Source organism: Ammodytes marinus (genome assembly GCF_949987685.1).
Source record: "Ammodytes marinus genome assembly, chromosome: 8".
In the NCBI taxonomy this organism is placed as follows: domain Eukaryota; kingdom Metazoa; phylum Chordata; class Actinopteri; order Uranoscopiformes; family Ammodytidae; genus Ammodytes; species Ammodytes marinus.
Genome location: NC_137212.1, coordinates 19,601,896 through 19,625,803, shown reverse-complemented (window position 1 = coordinate 19,625,803; position 23,908 = coordinate 19,601,896). Strand labels below are relative to the sequence as shown.

The 23,908-nt window shown below is 43.5% G+C and overlaps 1 protein-coding gene across 1 annotated transcript in view; it reads left to right on the top strand.

The window, feature by feature from the left end:
* Positions 1–311: 311 nt before the first annotated feature.
* trabd2b (TraB domain containing 2B) overlaps positions 312–23,908 on the top strand; it is a 66,940-nt gene continuing 43,343 nt past the window's right edge. Inside the window, exons 1-2 of the mRNA XM_080032262.1 lie at positions 312–660; positions 3,423–3,992. Of these exons, the coding sequence (XP_079888388.1) occupies positions 547–660; positions 3,423–3,992 (684 nt within the window). The 5' untranslated portion in view covers positions 312–546. The remainder of the gene's footprint in view (positions 661–3,422; positions 3,993–23,908) is intronic.

Below are 23,908 nucleotides of genomic sequence, written 5' to 3'. Positions count from 1 at the left end.
CTCGCACCACAGGAGGTTATAGGAACATTCATTTCCCACTCTGAGCTCTATTTTTTGGGGGTCTGCCTTGTGGGGCTTTTGGCTTTTACTCACGCAAATCTGTCATCCCTCTTTGAACCTGCGCTCCCTCCTCTCGAAAGACGCAGGGGAGTGTGTGTTGTGTGTATTTGGGGTGGGGTAGGGGGGTTGCTCATATCGTCCCACCTCCCTCTCTCTCCCAGTCAAGACGCTCTAAACTTTCGGAGCGCACCAGCGTAAAGAGTTTTGAGCTCGTACTTCAGGAGTGCACGCACCGAGTTAAAGGAGACGGGGGCAAAACAGTTTCAGATTGAAATAACTAAAGTCAGCCGCGGAGCGTGTCGGGAATGGCGAAGGGGCGGAATGGTCATCCAGCCCAGCGGCACACGTGAGCCGAGAGGCCACCGGTAACTTTTTTTTATTTTGTATTATCATTTCAAAGAAGACGGGGAGAAGGGCAGCGAGAAGGAAGCATACAGGAGGAGACATTCACGCTGACTGTCAGAAGTGTCCTGTCACCTCGACACGATGGTCTGTCTGTCGGGATTCAGCTGGGTCTTCCTGAGCGCTCTGCTGCACACTGTGGCACCCTGGGGCGCACACCGACCGGACAGACCGAGGCAGTGCGACGCACCGAAGTCGGTGAGTCGAGTTGGGACACTTGATCATGTCGAGGAGGAGGACACGGAAACCCAATTTCTCACCTCTTCCGACAAGTCTGTTATTCAGCATATCCGAGCGACACAGTTCAGAAGGTGGCACTTGTCAAAATGAACCCAAAGTGTTATTTCATGAGAACTTCCGTAGTTGGGGAAATATTAGTGAATCTAACTTTATGATTTCAATAATTGTTTCATCTGTTGGGGGACTTCGCCGCCGGAGAACACAACTACACCTTCTACAGTTGATCATTAATATATAGTTGCTTTTTAGTGAGGTCGAAGGTTACCCCGTTTCAAACGTTTGTATACCTGTTGCCATTAACTAATACAATTATATGCAATGAGATAAACGAATGATGAAAAGCTGGGACTAAATGTACAAGTTATAATTGCATGAGTAATTTCCTGATATTTACTTTTTAGTATAGGCTATGTATTGTCTTAAATAATAATATTAATACAAATAATAATAATAATAATGTATAATATAAATTAATATTATTTCAAATTCACGCAGCACACGGCCTATTAAAACCCTTGTCCGACATATTGGTAAAATCATGCACGTGGCTTGACCTTTTGATTCTTACCGTTAGGAAATGCAGCAGTGCAGAGCAGCCGACCGTTTAGTTAATCTACAGTACGAAATGATGTCTGTCAGAGAGGGTTAATACAAAATTAATTCAAATCATGACAGCAGACATAAGATTCATCTACACGCTTCCCTTCTGGGAACATAACAAACAGGCCTACAGGACGTCATCATCAGAGGGCACATTTTTAAATTTGACACTTGGCGGCGGCGCGGATTTCATTAGGGAGCCGTTTGGAAATGACATACTTTTGAGTAATAAGTGTGTTATTATTATTTCCTATATGCTGAGGGTCTGCTGTCAGCGTTCACCGTAGACATTGGTGCTTCTTCTTCTTCGCTTTATGTGATTTTTAATGCGTCAGTACAGTGTGCGTATGTTTTCTGTTAAGAGTAATTACCCCCAGAAAAAGCAGCCCTGCGCGTCAAGGCTCTCCAGAAAAGTCCACGCAGCTTCAGCATAGGGGATCTCTCCTCTCCTCTCCTCACCCAGCAACCCACCCAGACACCATGGCACGTTCCATGTCAAAAGTTTGAGGTAGGCCTAAGAGAGCGTATTGCTAGTAAACGAACGAGTGACATTACGTTTCCGTGTCTCAGCAATATGATGGAGAGTGTTCCTTTAAGCGTCTGATGCCGTCCAAACCTTTCCCGTTACTCTACAGTGTCGGGCAGACCCTGCCAATGTGAAAATCGAGTTAGAGACCTAGAAAACAAGCTGTTTAAACATTTCAGTGTAGGCTGTAGGCTATACAAAAGAAGAAACACTGCTCTACATTGAATATAGCACTTTCGATGTATTTTGTCAGGGACGAGATTGCGCCAGAAATGACTGTGCGTTCATCGTAGTTAATTGTGATGATAACAGAACATCCCGCAAGACGACTTCACTTGACTTTTGGCAGCTATTCGAAACGTCTTGTGTCAAAGGCAGCTTTGGCAGCGCGCTGTCTAATTGGAACACAGCTGAAGGAAATCTTGATTACATTTTTAGAAGTAAACAATTTCTAAGAATAACTTTATTTTACAGTAATGGGTTTCGTCCCTCAAATGCCTGATTACACCACGTCTCGGGAGCCAGAAGTTTGATATTGTTTATACAAGTTCATTCTTTTTTTCATATTTCAATAATGGCTAGATCAAAGCTGTAGCACACGAACAGCACATTTCGCTGAGCGCTTAACAAGAAACATATTTGAGATGCAATGCTCGTTTGGAATGACTGTGATTATCTCATTTCCACTGTGATATTGCTTTTATGAAAAGATAACCACAGTAGATAAACACTTCCTGTTATATATAGAGGACAAAACAATGCTGTACTCGTGGCTGTCAGCCCCTCTTCTTATTGCCTGGTGTAAAAAAATAAAAAAATAAAAAAATCACAACCAAAAGTATCATGGCGGGGTCAGAATGTAGAGCAGGTTTCTTTCAGCTTGTTGGCTTTTATGAGCTCCAGTGCAGTATATTTGCACTGCAGCTTTCAAAATGCTTCCCAGGCCACTACAGGCTTTGGCAACGGAGTCATGCATCTCAACAATACACAGGGGTCTGTTTACAGCCCAGAAGGCCTCTCTATAAACCTGCTGCCTGCACCACACAGCAGTGACTCCCCGCAGCACAGCCCCGAGATGACTATACTTCATGCTTCCCCTGCCGTCACCTCACAATAGTTTTTTCAATCTTTAACCAGTTGATCCCAGCCTATGACCCAGCTGTAAACCATAATAGAAGAAAGAAAAGTGTCAGCTTTACCTTTAAGGGTGGAGTCAGCGATTCTGATTGAACTAGTGTTGTCAAAATCCCTTTTTTTTTTTTACAAAATCAGTGAATATGTCCTCATGATCCGCTACCTGTCAGAACTGCTGAGCAGATAAATCCGGTGTAAATAATAAATATACACCCTAAACTCTGTAAACCGGGTATGCAAACAAAGTGGGTCCACTGTAGCTAGCAACATGCCTGTTTACAGAGCCTAAGCTGTGTATTAAGACTAGCTTTTTTTTCAGTGCACATACAGTACGGAGAGGTTATGGATTGTGAGAAGATATTCACACGTTCTCTAACATTGTGGTTCTGGTATTTCCTCAAAGTCTTAACACCAATCTTTTTTATTTGTTTTCCTTCCCTTTCCATGCCCCCTTCTCCAGCAAAGTGACATGAACTCTTTCCTGTGGCAAGTGAAGCGTGCCGCTCCTCACCCGCCTTCTTACCTGTTCGGTACCATCCACGTGCCCTACACCCGGGTCTGGGACTACATCCCCGACCGGTCCAAGCAGGCTTTTCACAACAGCCGCAATGTTTTCTTTGAGCTGGACCTGACTGACCCCCTGACCATCTCCAGGCTGACCAGCTGCCAGATGCTGCCTCACGGGGAGAACCTGCAGACGCTGCTACCCAGAGACTTGTACCGCCGCCTCAAACACCACCTGGACTACGTCAAGCACATGATGCCTCACTGGATGACCTCCGACCAGCGCGGCCGCGGCCTCTACGCAGACTACCTGTTCAACGCCATCGCGGGGAACTGGGAGAGGAAAAGGCCCGTGTGGGTGATGCTGATGGTCAACTCGCTGACGGAGTGGGACGTGCGCTCCAGGGGGACGCCCGTGCTGGACCTGTACCTGGCCCAGGAGGCCGAGAGGATGGGGAAGAACACAGGGGCAGTGGAGAGAGTGGAGGAGCAGTGTCACCCCCTCAACGGCCTCAACTTCTCTCAGGTAAGAGAAGGAGGAATCAACACTTGTTTTATTTACTGATATCATCCCAAGCAACTTCTCTTAGAAGTCCCGAGGTACAGGTTGAGCTACAAACTGTGGGCAAATTGCTGGCCCGAGACTCTGCAACATGTTAACCCCTGACATTTGCTCTCATCACATACGCAGCCCCTTTCAAATCTAACTTCAAAACCTAGTTATTTAGGAAGTCTTTTAATACACAGTAGTGCTGTGACATTTTCTCCCTGCATTTATGTGAGCTTCTCTGATTTTATTGTCTGTTATGTTTTATTGTTTCCTCGATGTAAGGCACTTTGGATACCTGCTGGTTGCTGTTAGATCTATATAAATGTTGATTGATAGATTGATTTACTCCGTTTTGCATTTGATTCCCTGTGTGTACACAGCTGGAATAGCTTGATGAATTGCAAGGACATTTCCAAGTTGAGAGGGGGCATGAGTAAATGTAAGAATTTGTATACTGCATCATTCTGCTGGGTGTAAAGTAGCTCTGGAGACAAGAAGGTTGGGTTCCATAATCCGCTGTTAAGAGTTAAGTGTGTGTGGACAGACTGTGGGTGCTGCAGAGGAACAGTAAGGGAATGTGGGAGAGATACATTGGAGGTGAAAAAAAGGTGATGAAAACCCTTTCTGCTTGGAGACAGCTTTATGGTTATGGATGTCCGTCCACCTCACTACACAAACACACTCAACAGCTGAATCTGCATAGAGGGTGTCAGGCTGAATGCTGAAGCACATGCAGAACAGATTAGCGAAGGTGAGAGTAGCAGAGAGCTCTCTCTTTCATTAATGCAGACTGTCTGTCTGGCTTTTCTCACCGTATTGCAGGGCTTGCCTTGCACGGTAACCGGAGACTGGAAGATGAACGTAATAACCAAATTACTTGATGAGCAAAACATGGGGAGTAAGATATCCGTCTTTCATTTCTCGTCTGATTACAAAGGTAGCAAGGGAACAGTCATCTATTAAAGTATTAGTCATTTGGAGGTCACCTATGCTGGAGACCAGTTTTCAAACCGTGGGAGGTCCAACAACATTTCTAGTCTGCGCCTCAGCAGTAGGAGGAAGCTCTGTTCGAATGTATGTTCTAATGCAACCTTTGGTCTGCACTCTGCACTGAAGATTAAAATCACATCTCAGTGTGTATTAGGGTTGCAAAATTTTGGGAATTTTCAAAGTTGGAAACTTTCCAAGGGAATTAACAGGAATTTATTGGAATTAACAGGAATTTGGGGAATAAACAGGAATTTACTCAATTTAAGGTTGGCCCTTAAAGGTCCTGGCAATCCAAATGCACTTAATCCTTCTAACTATGTCATTTCAGTCCTGGCAAATGTTCTAGACAGTAAAAAGCAGTTTTTTCAACTAAGTTTTATAATATTTATGAACACTTTATATCAATCAGGTTTTTTAAAAAGCTTATTGAGACACCTAACTTGATATCATATATTGATTTGTACTATTTTAGACCAGGTTTACAGAGGCTTAAACAGTGATTTTAAATATAGTTGGAAGAAATATATTTTAGCATAATCTTGACTAAAACAACCAGATAAGTACACTTGGCAAATTGCACATAGCACACTGCTTACTGCAGGGGTACCGAGGCCACGCCCTCTACATGCACTCTGCATTTCTCCATCACATGGGGGGGCTTTTACTTTTTTTATTGAATGGGTGGGGTCAGACAGATGAGTAATATTTCACTCAAAATTAATCTTTTTGTCGTTCAGTGAAATTGTTGATTGTTCATAAAATAATCAAAACTTGATCAAGTTCTACTTACAAATAATCTGTTGAAATGTAATGTGTTTTTTAATTATATTATTTTGCATGGATGTCTGCCTATGACAACACATAATGTTTATATGTTTAGATTTATGTTTGGATATGAAACAGATCATTTAAATGACCACCAATTAGTTAATTCCTATAATTCCCAATTTTGAATATTCCCAAAATTCCAGAGTGAAAGTTCCCATGGAAAGTTCCTGGAAATTTACTGGAAACTTTCCACCCATTTGCAACCTTAGTGTGTGTATACTGTAAGTGCAGTGCTCACAGCCCAACACATGTGCCTTGCATGCACGACACACCACACACGAAGGCGTGCTGTAAACACGCAGTGCTTCGTACAGTGCACATTGGCGGTGCGGTGCAACAGAATCTGTGAGGGGCCTAGGCCTCCATGTGACAGGTCGGAGGGCTCCGGGGCTAATTTGAGAGGCAGTGGGCTCCCAGCCTCTCCTCTTTCATCAGCACCTCCTAACTACGCTGTCAAAGTCGCACTGCATGCTCTTGCACATGCCTGGGAGCTTTACTGCCCCTAGAAATAAGCTCAGCCACAAGGTACACTGTGCTTCTCAGTAATGAAGAGGAGAAGTGTTAATTCCATTTAGGAGAGCCTTAAGAAAAACTATATAAATATAGCATTCTTTGCACTGATGGTCTCATTTGCAGTTACATGTGATTTATGACCATTGGAGGGAAAATGAGACTGTTTAAGAAATATTTCAAAGTTCCTCGTAGCACCTTTAAAGGGATACATGCCTCCAGTGCTTTTCATCCATAAAGTAGTCTCACTTTAACTGTCCCCAGCGCTGATCTGTATTTAGTGTGGTAGGCACGGCAGTTGACCCTAAAAACAACAGTTTTAAATTACATACTAACAGGATTGAGTAGCAGCAGAGTGTCCAACTTTAGAAAGCGGTGTTTATGTTTCCTTAGAACTTATTTTCCTCTGCAATAAGTGTCATATGTTGTTCTTCAGAGAAACAGGCTGAGCTCACCGAATTTACAAGGGATGGTAACATTTTTTATGATACAGGTGTTCAAATTCAGATATGCGGTTTATTGGCCATGGAAATTCTGTCAAAATGGGATCACGGCTAACTTGAATTTCACCCCACCAGAGCACGAGCACTGTTGTACTTCTGAGCTTCCGACCCTCTTGTTTCCAGAATATGTATGAGAACAATTGAGAGCTGAACTGCAACTGACATGGAAGCCATTATTCTCAATTATAATAATTTCTGATTTAATCTGAAAACTATGGTTGATTGATTCCCTCTCCGCATGACTGTAACAAGCATGAGGTCAGGAGGATGGAAAGAGACAGAGTCAAAGAGAAAATGTGTGGGAGGGACTCAGAAGAAAGAGAAGTGAAACACAGTCAGGGAGAGAAAGACAGAGATAGAGACCGCCTTGGCGAATAGAAGAATTGTAAAAGGCTGTTGTGGGGTTAAAAATGCAGGGAGACTGATGTGCATCATCTCTCTGCTTATGCTAATCCAAAACATGAGCAATGTATAAAAGGAGAGCTCTGGATCTGGAAAAGCTCCAAACCCTGATGGCTGACATATTATTTGTTCCCAATAAAAAACAGTTGCTTACAATATCCTGTAACTTTGACTTCACCAAGAAGCTCTTAGCCATGTGAACGCTGGGGATGATTCAGGCATTGTATGTCTATCATGGGCACCTAGTCCCATTGGTGCACGTCCCAGACAGTGCTATAGGTACTGTTAGTTGGGCAGTTTTGAGGAACTGGTCCAGCTCTACAGGTTAGCTGTCGCCAAGAGACGTGTAGCCTTGGAGGCAGTTGAATTAAGGATTCAGCCGATCACCCTGTATCTGGGAAAAGAGCAGGTGTGTTTTTTTTCCGTTTTTGTCGTGGTGATGATGGTGGAGAGAGAGTGTGCCAGAGCCCTCTTTATATTATCATGGTCCAAAGAGAGCTCTGTCTGTTTGTAGAGCCCTCTATAGGGTGTGGAAACAAAGGCGGGTCATGGTGCATGGTCCTTCTCCAGTTCTTTGGAGAGCGATGCAGGTTGGCAGCTGGGCGGGACCAGCCTGTACAAGAGTCTTTGTGAGGAACAGCTGGAGAAGGCTTAGTCGGCTCAGACGGTGCAAGCTGCACAATCAAAGTTCAAGGATGTGACTCCTTTACACCCACTTCTCTTCATTCCAGTCATCACACATCAGGTATCATGACCATCACAAAGGCATCTGTCATCTAGATACACTGTACATATAAGAAAACCAGAAGATCTGAGCTGCTTTTGCAACCACTGAAAATTTAAAAACAGCTATTGGGTGTAGGACAACAGTTTCAGTATCGTAATCGTACAGTATATTGAAGGTGCCCAGTGCCAAACCACAATGGCTTGTTTTTCACCTAGATACTGTAAAAGATTATGATAAATATATCAATAACATTTTCCTCAATAGAAATATAAACGAAATTCTGATGGAAGTTTGTTCTAATTACGTAAACCATTCATACAACAGGAGAGTGGGGTGCTAACAATCAGTAACTGCGAGTTGCCATCTGCTATTAAACAAACGAAGAAGAAGATCAAAGCCAATCATGTCACAGGACTAGAGGAAGGCTTGTAGATAGAGCAGAATAATAATACTGGTGAAATCAGCGGCAGTGACACCGAAGAGAAAGCACAGTGCCCATGGTCAGCTCAAAGCAGGATGAAGCCATCATCGACAAGGAGAAAGGCCTCTCAACTTTAATGGTTTGGAGATATTTTGGATTTTTACCATCGTGGCAACACCACAAACCTGTTTCATTCACAATCACTATTTGACAAACATTTGCTCGTATTTTATTTTAATATTTTTTTGTGTAAAATTTCTATTTTCTATGTAAATTCTCAACGTGTATTTACATTTCCTTTTCTGTTTATTGTATGCACCAGCAGACCAAAGCACATTCCTTATATGTATAAACTTACTTGGCAATAAACCTAACTCTGATTCCGAAAATCAGCCTTTAAACTTGAGAGAAATATTGATTTTTCATTTATTGAGATAATTAACGATATCGACTGACATGATCGTTTTAACAGTGATAACATTTCTAGCCACACCGCCCCTCATCGCTCATGTGCAAAGCTGCTTTTGGTAACCTGCTTTCGGGCAGCTCCAGCCTGTGGGCCTCTCTCACTCCCACCAAATAAACAGCCATATTTATTTTCCCTGGGTCGCATTGCAGCCGAGGCCACTGGCCCATATCGGAGAGAAATGACATCATATCAGTGGCGCCTGTCTCCAGGGCAGGGGGTCAGGGGTTGAGGCGGGAGGTGGTAGTGGAGCCGCCGAGCAACAGAGCGGTAAGGAGACTGGCAGTCTGCTGGGGTCAGTCTGGGCACTGCTCAACAGGCAGGCAGGCAGCACACAATCTGATAAAGTACCGTAACCGGGCCAACCTCGGGCTATTTTGTGCTATGACTTGTGGGACTACAGTAAGTGTGTGTTTTTGTGTGTGCGTGTGAGAGAGCGAGACTGAGAGCCAGAGATAGATGGCTGACTCTGTAGGTAAACTCCAGTACTGTCACCTCACGGTTGGAGAGGGGAACATATAGAGGTTCAATAGGGATGGGTGCATGGAGGGTGACCAAATCCAGTCTCCTCTCAGCAGGAGGGTGTTCTATACTCTATACTGAGAAGGAGAGCTCAGTTTACAGCCTCAACCTGACCTGTCTATTCCAATCAATGGACCTCTAGTGCCATCCCTTTGCTGGAGAGACACCAGGCTGTTGTGCTGACACTGCAGCTTCACACATGCTGCGCTCACAGTGGGGCACTAGAGGCCTGGAGATGTGGTCAAAATATCACAATAATGTATTTATTCATGGTAGAAGAACATGAAATGTGATAACCTTGAGCTTTTTTCTAAATAAGTCAGGAAATGAAAAATGAATGGTGTTGGATGGCAATCACCGATTTTAAACGCATTTTTCCTGTCTGGGCAAGAGACATTCCCTTTGACTGAGTTTAGACCCACACACTCTGCGTTTCTCATAAGTCACATTTGCTTTATGTGATATTCCATTTGAATTTTGTTTGGTTTTTCATTTCAGATTGGCTCTCACAAAGTATATGGTCTTATATGATACAAATCAGTGATTTGAAAAGGATTTCAAAACAGTAAATGTTAAGTACAGCATATATCCAGGAGGAATGTCTTCCTCTATACAAATCCAGAGGTTTTTGGCCGTGCGTGAATTTCTCCCCAAAAAACTGGGCAAGCGTTGCTAACAGTAACAGAAATCAAAATAGGATTCTCATGCGTTGTATCATATCATGGAGAACTCTTTTCTTTATGTTTTTTGGACCATGTTCTTCTAAACATCTTAAAGTGAGGAATTAAGTAACATCCAACCTTACACATATTTAAATATTTACATTCCGCGACGGGTGTGTAAGTTTGTGTTTGAAGCGGCATGTTGGCCGCAGAGACTGACATATGGAAAAGGCGCTTCTTTGTCTGCCCTCTGCTTTTTCTTCTTCCCTGACCTCCTCACTCTCTTTTTGGCTCTCTTTTCCCTTCTTCTCGCTCCATATCTTTCTATCTGACATGTCCCAAGGCTCTGGTTGTCCCATTGCTAACCCATTGCTCATCTGCACACACCCGAGTGGAAAAAGAGGTGGAGGAGGAGGAAGAGGAGGAGGAGGGGAGGTGAAGATTACCTTTTGAAAGTGTGCTCGCGAGACGTGTATCCCCTCTTTAAGCATGACATCTGAGGGTGTTTCAAATGTAAGCTATAATTACCTGCGCAAATATGTGGAAAACTGCGAGGGCAACACGAATCAGGCCGATCATCTGGTCCTGTCGGCAGGCAGACGGCAGTCCCACTGTTGCACTAATGACTTAATAGGCCCCTTAATGACCAAATAGCCCGCTGCCATCCAGAAGCACTTAGACAATTATGTGCTGGCCAGAACATTGCAGGCTGACGGCGAGATGGAGGGATATACAGAGGGCTGGTTTTGGACGCTGAGCAAACAGGGGCACTGTGCACTTGACAATTGAATAAATCAAAAAAAAAATTTACTGGACACATATTTTGTGAGTTAAAGGCAAAAAAATCTAAAATCTCTGATGGAGGTTGAAAGCAGGCAGCAGACAAGAGCTGACAGGAACCAGGTAGCTACAAGGCTACAAGAAAGAACAAAAGGATCCACTCAAACAAAGTGGTATATTTAAGTGTTTTCCTAACCGGAAAACTCCAGTCAACAATGCTATCATGATAAATGTGTCTGTACCAATTGATTTAGTCGAATGAATTAATCTTGACTGTGGGAATGGTCAGCAAAGTGTGTTCATCCCCCCCCCCCCTTTATTCTGCAGAATGTGTACCTGGCTTTGTGAAGGAACGTTATCAATCAACAGTGAACCTTTTATGTCACTGTTATCCCGTTGCCTGCTTGATTCCATTCAGTGGTGAATCCAACAGGAGGACACATCCCTCTCTCCTCACTCTGAGTGCTGTTGTACCTGTGAGACCTGAGCTAATCACTCCACCACATTGTCACTGAGCTGAGTGCCGCTGAGCTAGTGAGCTCTTCCATATTTTAAGTGTTCAATGTGCCAAATCCTTCCCCCCCTGCCGTCGCCCACGCCCCCCCCCCCCCCTCCCCTTCTCTGGATAGGATTGAGCGTTCTTTTCTGCCTCACTTGTGAAGGACTCACATCAAACTGGGGGATCCATCTTCACGCTGCAGCCACACACACACACACACACACGCACGCACGCACACACACACACACACACACACACACATACACTTACTTTCACTGTACCTAATTTCTCTATGATTATTATCTCATAATAGTGTAAATTGCGGTAAAGTGAATTGCTGTTCAGCGTGTTTCCTCAGGTAGTCTCAAAAACGGACTTACTCACACAATAAATAATATTTCAATATTCCATATTATCATACAACAGTACATCGTACAGAGCTAGCTAGGGGTTGTTTTTCAATGGGAAGGGCAGGTAGTATTCCAGGAAGGCTGAGGTTAATCTCAGGTTGTCTGGGCCAGAGGCTGATTGATCACAGACAGGAATGTGACTGACTGATTTCCTCAGAGACCCTCTTGGCCCCGCTGGAATGTTGTTGTCTTTGGGGACGTTTTTGTTTTATAACCTTTGTTTAACCAGGTTATAGGCCCGGCCCGCCAATAGCAAGGAGGATCATCTTTTGTATCTGTGATGTGACGTGAGTGGCGCCAAAGGTCATGCTTTTGTCTAGATGCTATCACTCATAATTACCTTCTTGCCTGATATATCCTCTGTCCAATATTGACTTTGAAAGGCAGTAGTGTTCAACTCCTAAATACATGGATTCTCTTTAAAAAAAATGGTCGTCTCAATATCTGGTTGACCCGTCCAACTATAGCCCTATCTCCTTCCTCTGCTGCTGATTTTGTGTCTCTTAACGGTCACACTATTTCCTCCTTTGCCACAGACAAACAACAGCCATTATTTCTCCTGGGTGCTAACTCACTTCAATTTAAACATATATAAGTCTGCTTCCAAACATGCACTGCTTCTTTGGTTTATTGGATTGTGCAATCCTGAGTTATTCTTCCTTCGAGGTGCTGTGGCAAGAATCTTACCTGTAAACAGACACAGACGATTGGGGCTAAATGGGACAAAGTAGTAGCCTAGTGTAAGCACCATGCACTGATTTCTACCATCTGTCATCATCATCTATCGCTGAGGAACCAAATCTTAATGCCCTATTGTATGCTGAAAGGGCAGCAACCGACATGTAACCTGCCAATGTAGTATATCAATATCGCCCATCCTGGGGTGAACATGGAAAAAAGATTGCCGGTACGCATAGGCATGCAACTTTCCATGTGGGTTGCTCGGTGGTCTGAGATGAACTCAGCGTCCCAGCCTGGCCTGTGACATCAGCCACACATACTACCACACCTCTCAAACACCACTGGCCAACAGTCATAAATAAGTGCCGGCAGAGAACAACTGCACGTGTGTGTGTGTGTGTGTGTGTGTGTGTGTGTGTGTGTGTGTGTGTGTGTTTATGTAGCATTAGTGGCGCACTCTCACTCAACCTGGTTTTAATGTGACCCATGAGTCTTCTCTGCCCCCTCTGTCCCCATTTTACAAAACCCAGTGGAGCACTTCAGCTTGCACCCTGGCCCCGCACGTCTCACCTTTATATACCCACCTCAGCGAAAAACCTACATGTTCACGCTCATTTTCACTTCCACACCATTCACTTGCATGATCCTGCGAGTCGTATAACAATGTGTCTCTTGTGCCTTTTTATGTTTATTTGTCCTGTCAGACTTGTTGAGGAACATGTACGTCATTTTTCTTGGCCATACTGCATGTCACACATTCACGCATATGAATCTGTCTCATTAAAGAAGTGTTGAATTGGGTCAGATGTAGGTTATTCATGGTTAAACATTATCTACAGCCGAGCACCACTACTGGTGAGCTGAGTACCACTACTTCTCGTTGAGACAAGAACGTTTCAATATAACGCCGCAAATGGCAAATGAGAGGAGAGCAACAATAAGCAGTGACAGATTGGGTTTGCAACACTACAGGTACACTTGTACATTCATGATCAGAAGTCCTTTCGCAAAAGGCTTCAACCAATGACACAATTGGACCAAAGTCAAATTTCACGAAGCTCTCTGAAAGGTTTAAGTGTGAGGTAGGTGAGCCGCATAACATTACATTATAACACTCTTGCTTTGTCAAGAAGTTATTGATATTCCTGCTTGGCCTTATAAACGGATGATTTCATGCTTGTTCAAAAATATAGCTACCTCAACTTAGAAACCTTACTCCAATGGCTGCTTTTTTTTCTACTGCAGCCCCAACTGATTGAGCACGAAGGCGCCCTGAGGCTGGTCCCCAACTCCCTGAACAATATGGAAACTGCACTTGAAACAAGGCTCCACTTCTGTAAACTTCATACGGGAGCGCATAAATCCTGTCATACATCTTATCTCTGCCCCGTGCAATTGCTCCATGCCCATTCCACACCTCTCCATATAAGAGTATACCACTCAGGTAATGGAGGCAGATGGAAAAATCAGCCGAAAGACAAGGGGGCTAAAAAGTGTAGCAGGGAGACAGAGAGCAGGGCGTAGTAGCATTGAGGATCGTTAGGTAAACAAGACAACAAAACAATTAAGACAATAAGGCAGTCATGGGAGCAAGAAAAAGACAGCAGAGAGACAGGAGACATTAAACATATTTAGAATGCAGACCCTCTGGTACCAGCACAAACACATTTACAGGGATAGATTACTTCGGAGCTGAAGTGAAATTACAAACACACAACTTCATAGGTCAAACTGAGTGGAGCCATCAATTTGAAAAATGTTACAGTCGTCTGTGCTTACTTTCATCCTCCCAACTCAGACCTACTCTCCGTCACAATGCTCTATACACTCCAGCCTCCCCCTAACACATAACAGACTACCACTTGACTGTATGTACAGTATGTGGCTGCTTTACACCAGTTGTTAACATGGATTATAAGAAAAGTGACCGGCCTGTGTTTAAAAAAAAAATGTATCCCAGAATCAGCAGCTGACCACCTGGAGGGGAATAAGGGTTTTACGAAACAGCAGCCGTCATCGGAATCCTTCAGCCTCTTGGTCGATACACTTTTTTTTTTTTTACCCCAGTGTGCTCTCAGTAGCTCAGGGGATTTGCAGGCATTTGTGCATTCAGGCCCCTGTTTAACCTTCCAAATTAGGAGTTCCCAGCCAGAACTTTCTCTGAGCCGGATTGACTCATAGAGAGCGGGGTTGCCCTCATCCATGCCCTCTGGATGACCCTATCTCTTTGGCTGGAGCCCACAGTAGCCCCCCTCCCCTCTGCACTGCTGTTGAACATGGCTTTTTCAGTTCCTTTTAACGACACAGGCCTGAGTCAATTAGTCTTTAGCAAATTTGGTTTTAACAAGAGATAAGCGGTTTAGCGAATACATGGATGAATGGAGATTATTTTTTTATTTTTTCGTATTTTTTTGCACTGTAAGATTCTATACTTTGAGTGCCCTTTATAAGATCAGTGAAAGTACACATATGAAATAAATAACTTTACTTTTTCTAAAGTCTCATGTGAAAAAATGTCCTATACATCTGGCATGTAAAAAGTTGTGAAGAAATTCATGATAAACTTGGCTGCCCTGCTTTTGACGTGTGACCTGGTCAATCCTTACCACGAGAGGAAAAGACCAAAAGAAAAAAAAGACAAGAAATGTAAAAGGGGATTATGAGAAAGAGAAGTGGAGAAGGCCGGAGCAAAGCAGGGAGAAATGGAATAACCCCAACCCCAGCGCAGGCAAAAGAGAGAGAGAGAGAGGAGAGGAAAATAGAATTGTTCAATTTTGGTGGTGCCAGGAGCGAGCAAAAGCAACAATAACACGGGGAACCTTTATACTTTCTCCACTCGACAGTTTCCTCTGTGCCAAGATAAAAAAGACAACAATAAAATAGGGGATGCTGCTGTGAGTTTTTTTCCCCCGCCTGCTCTCTCTCACACCACGGCCAATTTCACCTGTCATTCACAGCTTTTCCAACACAATCCTTTATACCTTTCCCAAGGCATGCTCTCTCTCTCTCTCTCTCTCTCTCTCTCTCTCTCTCTCTCTCTCTCTCTCTCTCTCTCTCTCTCTCTCTCTCCACGTCCACTGGAACAGTTTAAATGTAATATCAAACATGTGGCTGCAGAGTTTATGGAATATAAATGAGATGAGAAATCAAATTTACTTAGGGAGTCGTGCAGCGGTATCGTGGGTCCCTGAGGGGTGGCCGTTGTTTAGGGAGAGCCTGAATGATGATCAGTTGTAACTGCAGCCACAAACTGAGAGAGGGAGACTGGGTGAGAGATGGTCCAGGGAGAGAGAGAGAGAGAGAGAGAGAGAGAGAGAGAGAGAGAGAGAGAGAGAGAGAGAGAGAGAGAGAGAGAGAGAGAGAGAGAAAGAGAGAGAGAGAGAGAGAGAGAGAGAGAGGGAAGAGGGGTGAGAGGGTGAGGAGTAAAGAAAGAGTGGTTCTCTCAGTGGGTGGCTGTTTTTTTTATTTTTCCTCCTCTCTCTCTCTCTTTCTTGTGGGTGTACATCATGTGACGATTTGTAATTGGCCTGTGGTCACACCAGAGTTGTACAAACAGATTAGCAGAGAAACATGTCAGCCTGAGGGGACTGACTGCGGAGGTGAATGTGTGTGCTGCTTGTGTGTTTGAATCACAGATGTGGGATTGTGTGGGAAATGGTTTGATGGAGTAAAACATATATTAATAGTGAACAGGTGGGGGCAGTTGACTTTGTCCGCAGACAAATTTGTTGTCGTGGGGCACGCAGGGAGCATCTAGAGCAGCTGAAGTCTTAATGCACAGTTAGACGTGCATTTTGAATACAGACATACTGTATTCACATCCATGTGCAGATTGTTTAATGCTTCATTTGCATTTGCTAAATCAAGTTATGTTTGCACTCAACTCATATATAATCCAGAGGTTCGGTGTGGCTTTAGGACAAATCTTGGTTTGTGTCATGATGAAGCCTGGCTATACTGCACCTCAGCATGTTGAACAGACATTCACTGTATGAACCAGCCTGATATTTAAAAAAACTTCTCTCATTAAGCTTATAGACACTTTACCCAACTTACACATTTGAGTAAATGTCATATTGGGCCTTGATAGAGTTTTATAGCTTGGGAAATACACCCATTCACTTCTAGGCAACAGTCAACATTGAATTTGCTTAGCTTAACATACAAGACTGTAAATGTGGGAAACAGTTAGCTACCAGAGATAAAGATATAGAGAAGTGAACCTCTGGAGTCATGTCATCACTGTGAAGCTGTCTGGTCACCAGTGGAGGAAAAAAATATATAATGCAATTAATCAGCCTAAGAGTTGCCGGTTGCTGGAAAGTTGGATCAAACTGCCAATCTAAATCTCAGCATGAAAGTAAATAAGTGTGACCCCTAAATGTCAAGCTATTCTTTTCAGGGGCCAATGATTTGAATGAGGATTTTTTTTTAAATTGTATTTAAAGAACACTACTACAGCCGTGCTCTAAGCTAACAATGACTGTGGGAACAGAAAGATAAGTGAGTTTAACTTGGCAAAAGAAAGTTGTGTGTAAGCAGACATGGTTATTGGTTTCTGATGCCCCTGTCAGCTCTGTGCCAGACCACCTGTCATTGGGTAGTAACAGCAAACAGCATCCCATTATATACCAGCCAATGTGGATGGCAACCATATTTTACCCTGACATACCCCAACCACTTTACTGTATGTTCCCAGGTCTTTCACTGTTAAAAAGGATCTTTAATTTTCAGCAGGTCCTAAAGCAGGTTTTCAGTGCTTTCTAGAATAGGATATAAATGTTATATTTGAATCACCTTTTAGAAACACAATGCTGTTATTCTGGGCACAGTTCTCTCAATTTTGTCAGTGGGGGGGACACACTATCAGACTTTGAAACCCCTGGTCTACAATATAAAATGATAAACTGAAGAATTTTTTTATTTTATTTTTGAAAATCAAACATGTGTGGTCCCAAATTGGTCATTTGCAAATTGCTTTTTAAGTGGACACATTTCCACCGGCTGTGTCTGGCTGTATCCTGGTACTTCGCAGTGGAATTAGGTTTTGTCATGCATGGCATGTGTCCCTGTTGTTTCAGACGTTATGTTGGTGCCAGCAGTGAAGGGCTCCACTGAGATGTTTCCCTGCCACCGCTCTCTCAAACGGATGTGGCCCCTCGGCATCTTGTGTCACGGTGTGACTTCACAGAATCTGATAATATGAAAAATATGGACCGGGCGAAGCGTGAGCCAAGTCATGTTCTGGTTCAGCATGGACAAATCCCATGTTTTCTGATAGATTTTCCTGCTGTTGATTCTCTCAGGTAATAGTGTCAACGCCTCGGGGCGGCCGACAGAAGCTTGACAGACACATGGCTCAGGCATGCGCGCCATTGTTGACAGCCAAAAGCTGGATCTTTGTGAAAAGCTCACGGAGAGCGAGTGAGTATTGGAATGGAAACACACGTCTATTTTATCAGCTTGCCAAAATTGCAAAAGGGGAGAGTGGATGAGAGAGACAGAGAGAGAGAGAGAGGCCAGGCCACCTCAAAGCCTCTGTAGTCAGCTCCGATGACGGCCAAGCCAAGCACTTGAGAGCAGTGTGAATGGCTTTTTAATGCCTGCTAACAGCCGGGGTATTTAGTGGGACGGGGGGAGAGATGAAGGGAATCGCTGTATGGATGGGATGGATGGACAAAGGATGAGAGTGACGACAAATGCTTGGACAAGATGTCCCATAGCCGAGCACTACTGCAACACTGCCCACGCTACTACTCTACAGCAGCCGTACTCATCTTGGTTTCATGCTGTCAGTGATCAGAGTCTTTAAGGCTGTGGTCTTCTCTCTGTCTCCAGCCTCATTTATCTTGGTTGTGTCTCAGTGTTTTTCTTGAGGTCTTGTTATTTTGCCGGAGACTGACAACAAAATGAAGTCTCAATTATGTGGAAATCACAGGCGTAATTGCCTTTATTGCTCTTCTATCTATACATGGATGTCCAGCTGGCTTCCAAACTCCCCTAAGTTGGATTCATATGCAGTCGAAAAATGCTGTCCAGTACAAGTATGATATAAAGTCCAACATATACTACCAATAAAACTCTTGACAAATTTGCACCCGATTGTGGCAATGGTCAAAAATAAGACATCGGCCTGTCTACGAATTGACTGTCTTGGACTTGACTCTCACTTGGTCTTGGCCTTGAAAAAGTTAATCGTGGCTGCAGTGCTGATTTATATTTTCCTAAAGCTGCCTGAAGACAAAAGTCATCCAGCGAAATAGCTCTGTCTGAAACATAATAAGCCTGTAAATGTGTCTCTTTGTTTAAGGAGGGTGTAGGAGTAAGCCATCCCAAAATGACTTTCATTGTCTTTTGACCAATTTCTGAAGAATTCCGTCCAAATGATATACAGAATGACTCTCGTCTGTGAACATTAGAAAAAAAAGACTAATTGGGAAATCTTCACACGTGTGTTTATTTGTTTATGTCTGCCCATTTTTGTACGTTAGATTATTTGTGCTTTGAGAATGGAAGATAAGTCTACGAATGTTGAGTCGCCTAGCTATTATTAAAGGCACAACCTGTAACTTCAAGCTTTGTTTAACAAAAAAATAAAGGGCATGCTAGCTCTACAAATACTACATATGTGATCTGTCTGCTCTGATCTGTCACCCGATGCATGTAATGGATCACTTTTGCGCTGCATTGCCAAGGAGAGAGGTTAAATGAAATAAACAGAGTCTGCTGTTAGGAAAGCAGACTTTCGTGTCCAAAAGATTTAAAATGGTCAAGCATTCCATTTGCCTTGGTGTCGTGAAACTCGGCATATACAATGAATAAGAATTTAGTTCAAATGTAAAAAATTTAAATAAATAAAATACAGAGGGTGCAAGAATCCATTTTTATCGTGTTTGTCAGAGGAGGACCACTTATGTTAGAAACTGGTCAGGTCATATAAAGCACATAAACTTCATTATCTTACCTCAACCCGGCTGCTGTTTACACAAAACGGCCCCTGACTCAAACAAAAAGCTGGAAGGCTCCCTGGAAACCATGGGAAGAGGAGATGAGAATGATGAGGAGGGGAGAGAGAAAAGAAACAGAATTACAGGAGGCGGTGAAAGAGGAGAAGAAAAACAAACTGAGAAATTAAAAAGTGCTCTCTCATTTGGATTCCATGAGAGTAAAAACAAAGGGCGCTATAGAATCTTTTTGGCTTTCTTTAGCATCGGACAGTATGATACTATATATGTCTGATGAATTCACCTAACTAGAGTTTTTCTCTTTGTGTGTGTGCGCGCGTGATTTTACTTTTATATGAGTAATTTAAATACAAATTTCTATGGAATCGTGATTTTAAGTATTCATTTATATGTTACTTGTGGCAGTATCTGTCTTTTACTAAATCAATTTCACTCTGGGAATTGACATGAACGATCACTGAAACTTGACGAGAACATTTCTCTAATTTATTATGAAATGTTTGCAAGGACTGCAACACATCAGTCCATTCATTTTGCATGGAAAGTTCATTTTTAAATTGGAAAAGCAGAGCCCATACATTCAAGTTAAACGTTTCTGTCCTCTTTCATTCCCTTCAAAACCCAGTGGTCTGCTCTTAAACGGAGAGAGCAAACCCCAAACGCTTGAACCCTGTGGCACTAAGTATGGCATTTAGACTACTGCTCCTCATCACACCTCACCTACACCCACACCCCAACCACACTCCCCCGGGACGGACCGATTATTTGTCAAAACCATCAGCAGGTTTCTATGAAAACAAAAAAAAAAAAATCAGAAAAGTGTGATGTCTGGTTTAAGTCTGCAAGATGTCCCAGGAATTCCATCCGTCTTCACTTGGGCTAACCTGGTGAGAGTGCTGGGAGTTTTTTTTTTTCTTTGGGAGGGCGCCAAGCTTTTTGGGCATGTCTGTTGAAATGGTGGACGTTCCCTCCCGCTCATTTCAAGCAATTTTCAGGCTTTCACGAAAGAAGAAAAACAAAAATGCTTATCTTGGATTGGTTGCAGTTCGTCAGCGCACCACAGTGATTGTGGATGAAATCATTTTGAAGGATGTCTGGTTTTGGCAAAGCTTTTGTGGGGCAGCACTGCCCACCCAGTAGAACCTGCTGATCTGGCTCTTGTAAAAAAAAGCAACTCTATTCCACCTTCTATCCCAGGGAAACACAAATACATTCCTTTTAATCAGCCGGTAGGTTCTTCTGGGGCTCATTTGGAAAGAATGCAATTGGAACTTAAGGTAAAAGTTATTCATAAGGTAAATGTGCTTTTGTAAGCTTGATTTCTCTCTCTCCCACAGCTGGCCCTTTTGATACACCCGAGGGTGAAATCGCACACACACACAAGTTTAGATGAAGACACAATTATTTGAGGCAGTGCTGAGGTCGGCTTTGTAAATGTTTAGGAACACTCCATGTGAATTGTAAAAACTCACGCAGCACGAGAGGAGATATTTCAGCGAGTGATTAAACACAAACTCTCCGATATCATCAGAGGTCTGTTGGCTCTCACTTCTTGTCTGTCTTCTTTCCTTCTTGTTCGCTGCTTTCTGGAATGCTGAAGGGAAAAGGTCCTGAGTTCAGCTCCTCTGAAAGGGGATCCAAACCGCGTGCTAACGAGAATGCCAAGTCTAACAGGGACTGACAGCTCATAGCACTGAGAGCCGCTGTGTGTGTGTGTATATGTGTGAGTGAGGCTTTGGGTATGGCGTCGCAGCGTGCCAAATATCTGTGTGCATTTATTATGAGAAGGCAAACATCCCTGGCGAAGTTTAATAACGTGCATGCAGGAATGCAGGGCCCGTAAACACACGTGACGATGAGTGTCGCATTTTTTACGCCCGCTATAACACAGGCGCACTATATCAGTCAGCAATAATAATCTGAAGGATGTGTCTCCCCCCGTGCCGACCTAACTCCATCGAGGCCATAACCGCCAGCTTTCTCGGCTCCGTCTGTCTCGGCTGGGATGAAAAGCAGATGGGTCAGAGACTAGTGAGAGAGAGACATGAAGAGGAATAAATGGGTGTTAAGTCAGATGAAGAGCTAAGGTAAAGCAGGATAGAGGGGAGAGAGAGTGAGAGAGCGCTTAGCAGGAATTGTCCAAGGGAGAAAAGAGGGGGAAAGGCGTGGGACAGAGAGAGTGAGAGATAGAGAGACCGACATAGAGCGAGAGAGAGATAAAGGCAGTCGAGGGGTCAGGCCCGGAGCGGGGGAACAGTCAGACATTTTCAGATGAAAGGAATCCAACCAATCCCCTCAATGATAAACATGTGTCTGTGTCACCCATCCCAGGACTCTCATCGGCTCTGTGTGTGTGTGCGTGTGTGTGTATGTGTGTGTGTGTGCGTGTGTCAGAGTGTGTTGTAGACAAGCCGACTCCTGCCGCCGCCGATGCCGATGGGGATACAAGCCTACACTTTCCCGCACGACACCTCATCCACCATTGTTGCAACAGGAGTGGGGGAAAAAACTTAGTGCACGGGTGTTAACTGACACAAGCCATCACACCCTCAACGCGACACAAGAGCCAGATAGCAAAGCATTACATTGCCCTCTTTACCTCTCTACTTCTCTGTTGTGCTTCAGTCCTGTCCTCACCTGCCTCCTCACTTACACCGTCGGGGAGTGGACACACTAACCCTAGTGAAATGGGAGCTAGAAAAGGAACTAAATAAAAAAACACAAGCAGTAATAACAAGATATTTTTTTAATGAGAAAAGGCGTTATAGGAAGTTTGGTGACGCAGAGACACGTTGCATGACCCTGCTTAAAAGATAACTGACTTCTATTTTGGACTTGGCACTGACGAGATGTTTCGCTGTTTATCAGTGGCGCAAATTTACAAGGTGACACAGGGGCCTCGTGGTCTATACACATACCAGGTTAACTGCAACACCCTTGTTCCGAATCAAGCTGAGGGCCCTTTTTGCTGCATGCCACTCCGGGTGTTTCCTGTCTCAGTCTTAAAGCCACTACGAGTAACATGGCACGTTGGCGGCCCCTTTGGACAAATAACTGTCTCAAACAAGGCTCCCGCTCCCCTTCCCTCACCTGGAGGGATAGGCTTCTCAAATCGCGTTGCTGCGATACACTGAAATCTGCGACCAATACCGATATGTGACCATAGAGCATGCACGCGTGAACCGAAAATCGGACTGGGTGTGCGACCAGACCAAACGCAGTAATAAAAACTATATAAAAACGTCTTTCTTTGCACTGATGGTCTCGTTTGCTGTTAAAGGTATTATATGATTATGAGAGGAAACATGAGGCTGTTTAAAAGATATTTAAATGTTACTCGGAGCTGCTTTAACTGTACTCTTTAAGATTTTATTTTTTTATTTTTTTGCTTACTGGTGTGTTAAAATTGACTCCCACACAAAAGCACTGTGCAAATGAACTTCTCCCCTACTAGAGGAATGGTCTGATCACGGTGATTCCATTAAAAAAGAATTTGGCCGTTATATATGCTGTTATGGCTGAACCCTATATGTGTGTTATTTGGCATATTTGATCATTCTTTAATTTCATTAGACTATTGCTCTTGACCAATAAAATACAATTTAGTTTATTCTTTCTTTTTCTTTTCTTTTTTTTTTTACAAAATGCACGTGCATGCATTAATGATTTGGCCGCTGTTAGTTGATTCTTAGTTGGCTTGGCTCACACTGCTTTTAAAACTCAGAGCAACATCTGCCAACATCACAACAAGAGTTGGACTTCTTTTTTTTATAGCACAACCGCTAAACTGGCATTCAACCTAAAATGACTCATATATGTAGGAGTGTTCAAGAAACTTCAAAGTTAAATGTTCTTGTTTACGTGTTATTTTGCCTATTCCTTCTGAACCTTCTTTCCTATTTCCTCAACTCCCTAACCCTCACCAAGCTATTCAGGGACATCCGCAGTAAAAGTTGAGGTCCCCCCTCACTGCACCCTCTCACCCCCAGTGACGGAGGTTGAGAGAAGGGCCTCTGTGGCTCTCTGTGTTGACTCACCCACCTTCATGGAGTGTTGCCATGGCCACTGCCAGCCTGGCCTGAAATGAACCAGGTGGGGGAGAGAGGGGAGGCTTCGAGACTGAGAGAGCAGAGGGTCAGTGAGGGAGAGGAAATGAGGTGGGGAGAAAGGGATGGTGACTTGAATAATAACAGAAAAAGTGAGAGTTTTGTTTTTGGCAGGATAAACATTCCTGAGCTTGTTTGTAAAGGTAACGTCCTTGGACTGCACAGATCAGTGTGTTGCTGTTGGCTTGATCTAAAAATATGTTAGGTCCACATCATGTATTTACGTATATGTATATTGTAAATATCAGTGTGTGATTGTTTGCATGTCACTTTCTTTATGGTATTTTCACAACAATGGCTGCGGCGAAACAGAGTTTTATTTGTGGGCGCTACAGAGCACAATGATTATTTTTTTTGTTATTCTATTGTAAGCCAGAACTGTGTAAGAGATCTGTAAGCACGCCCCTCTGTGTATGTGTG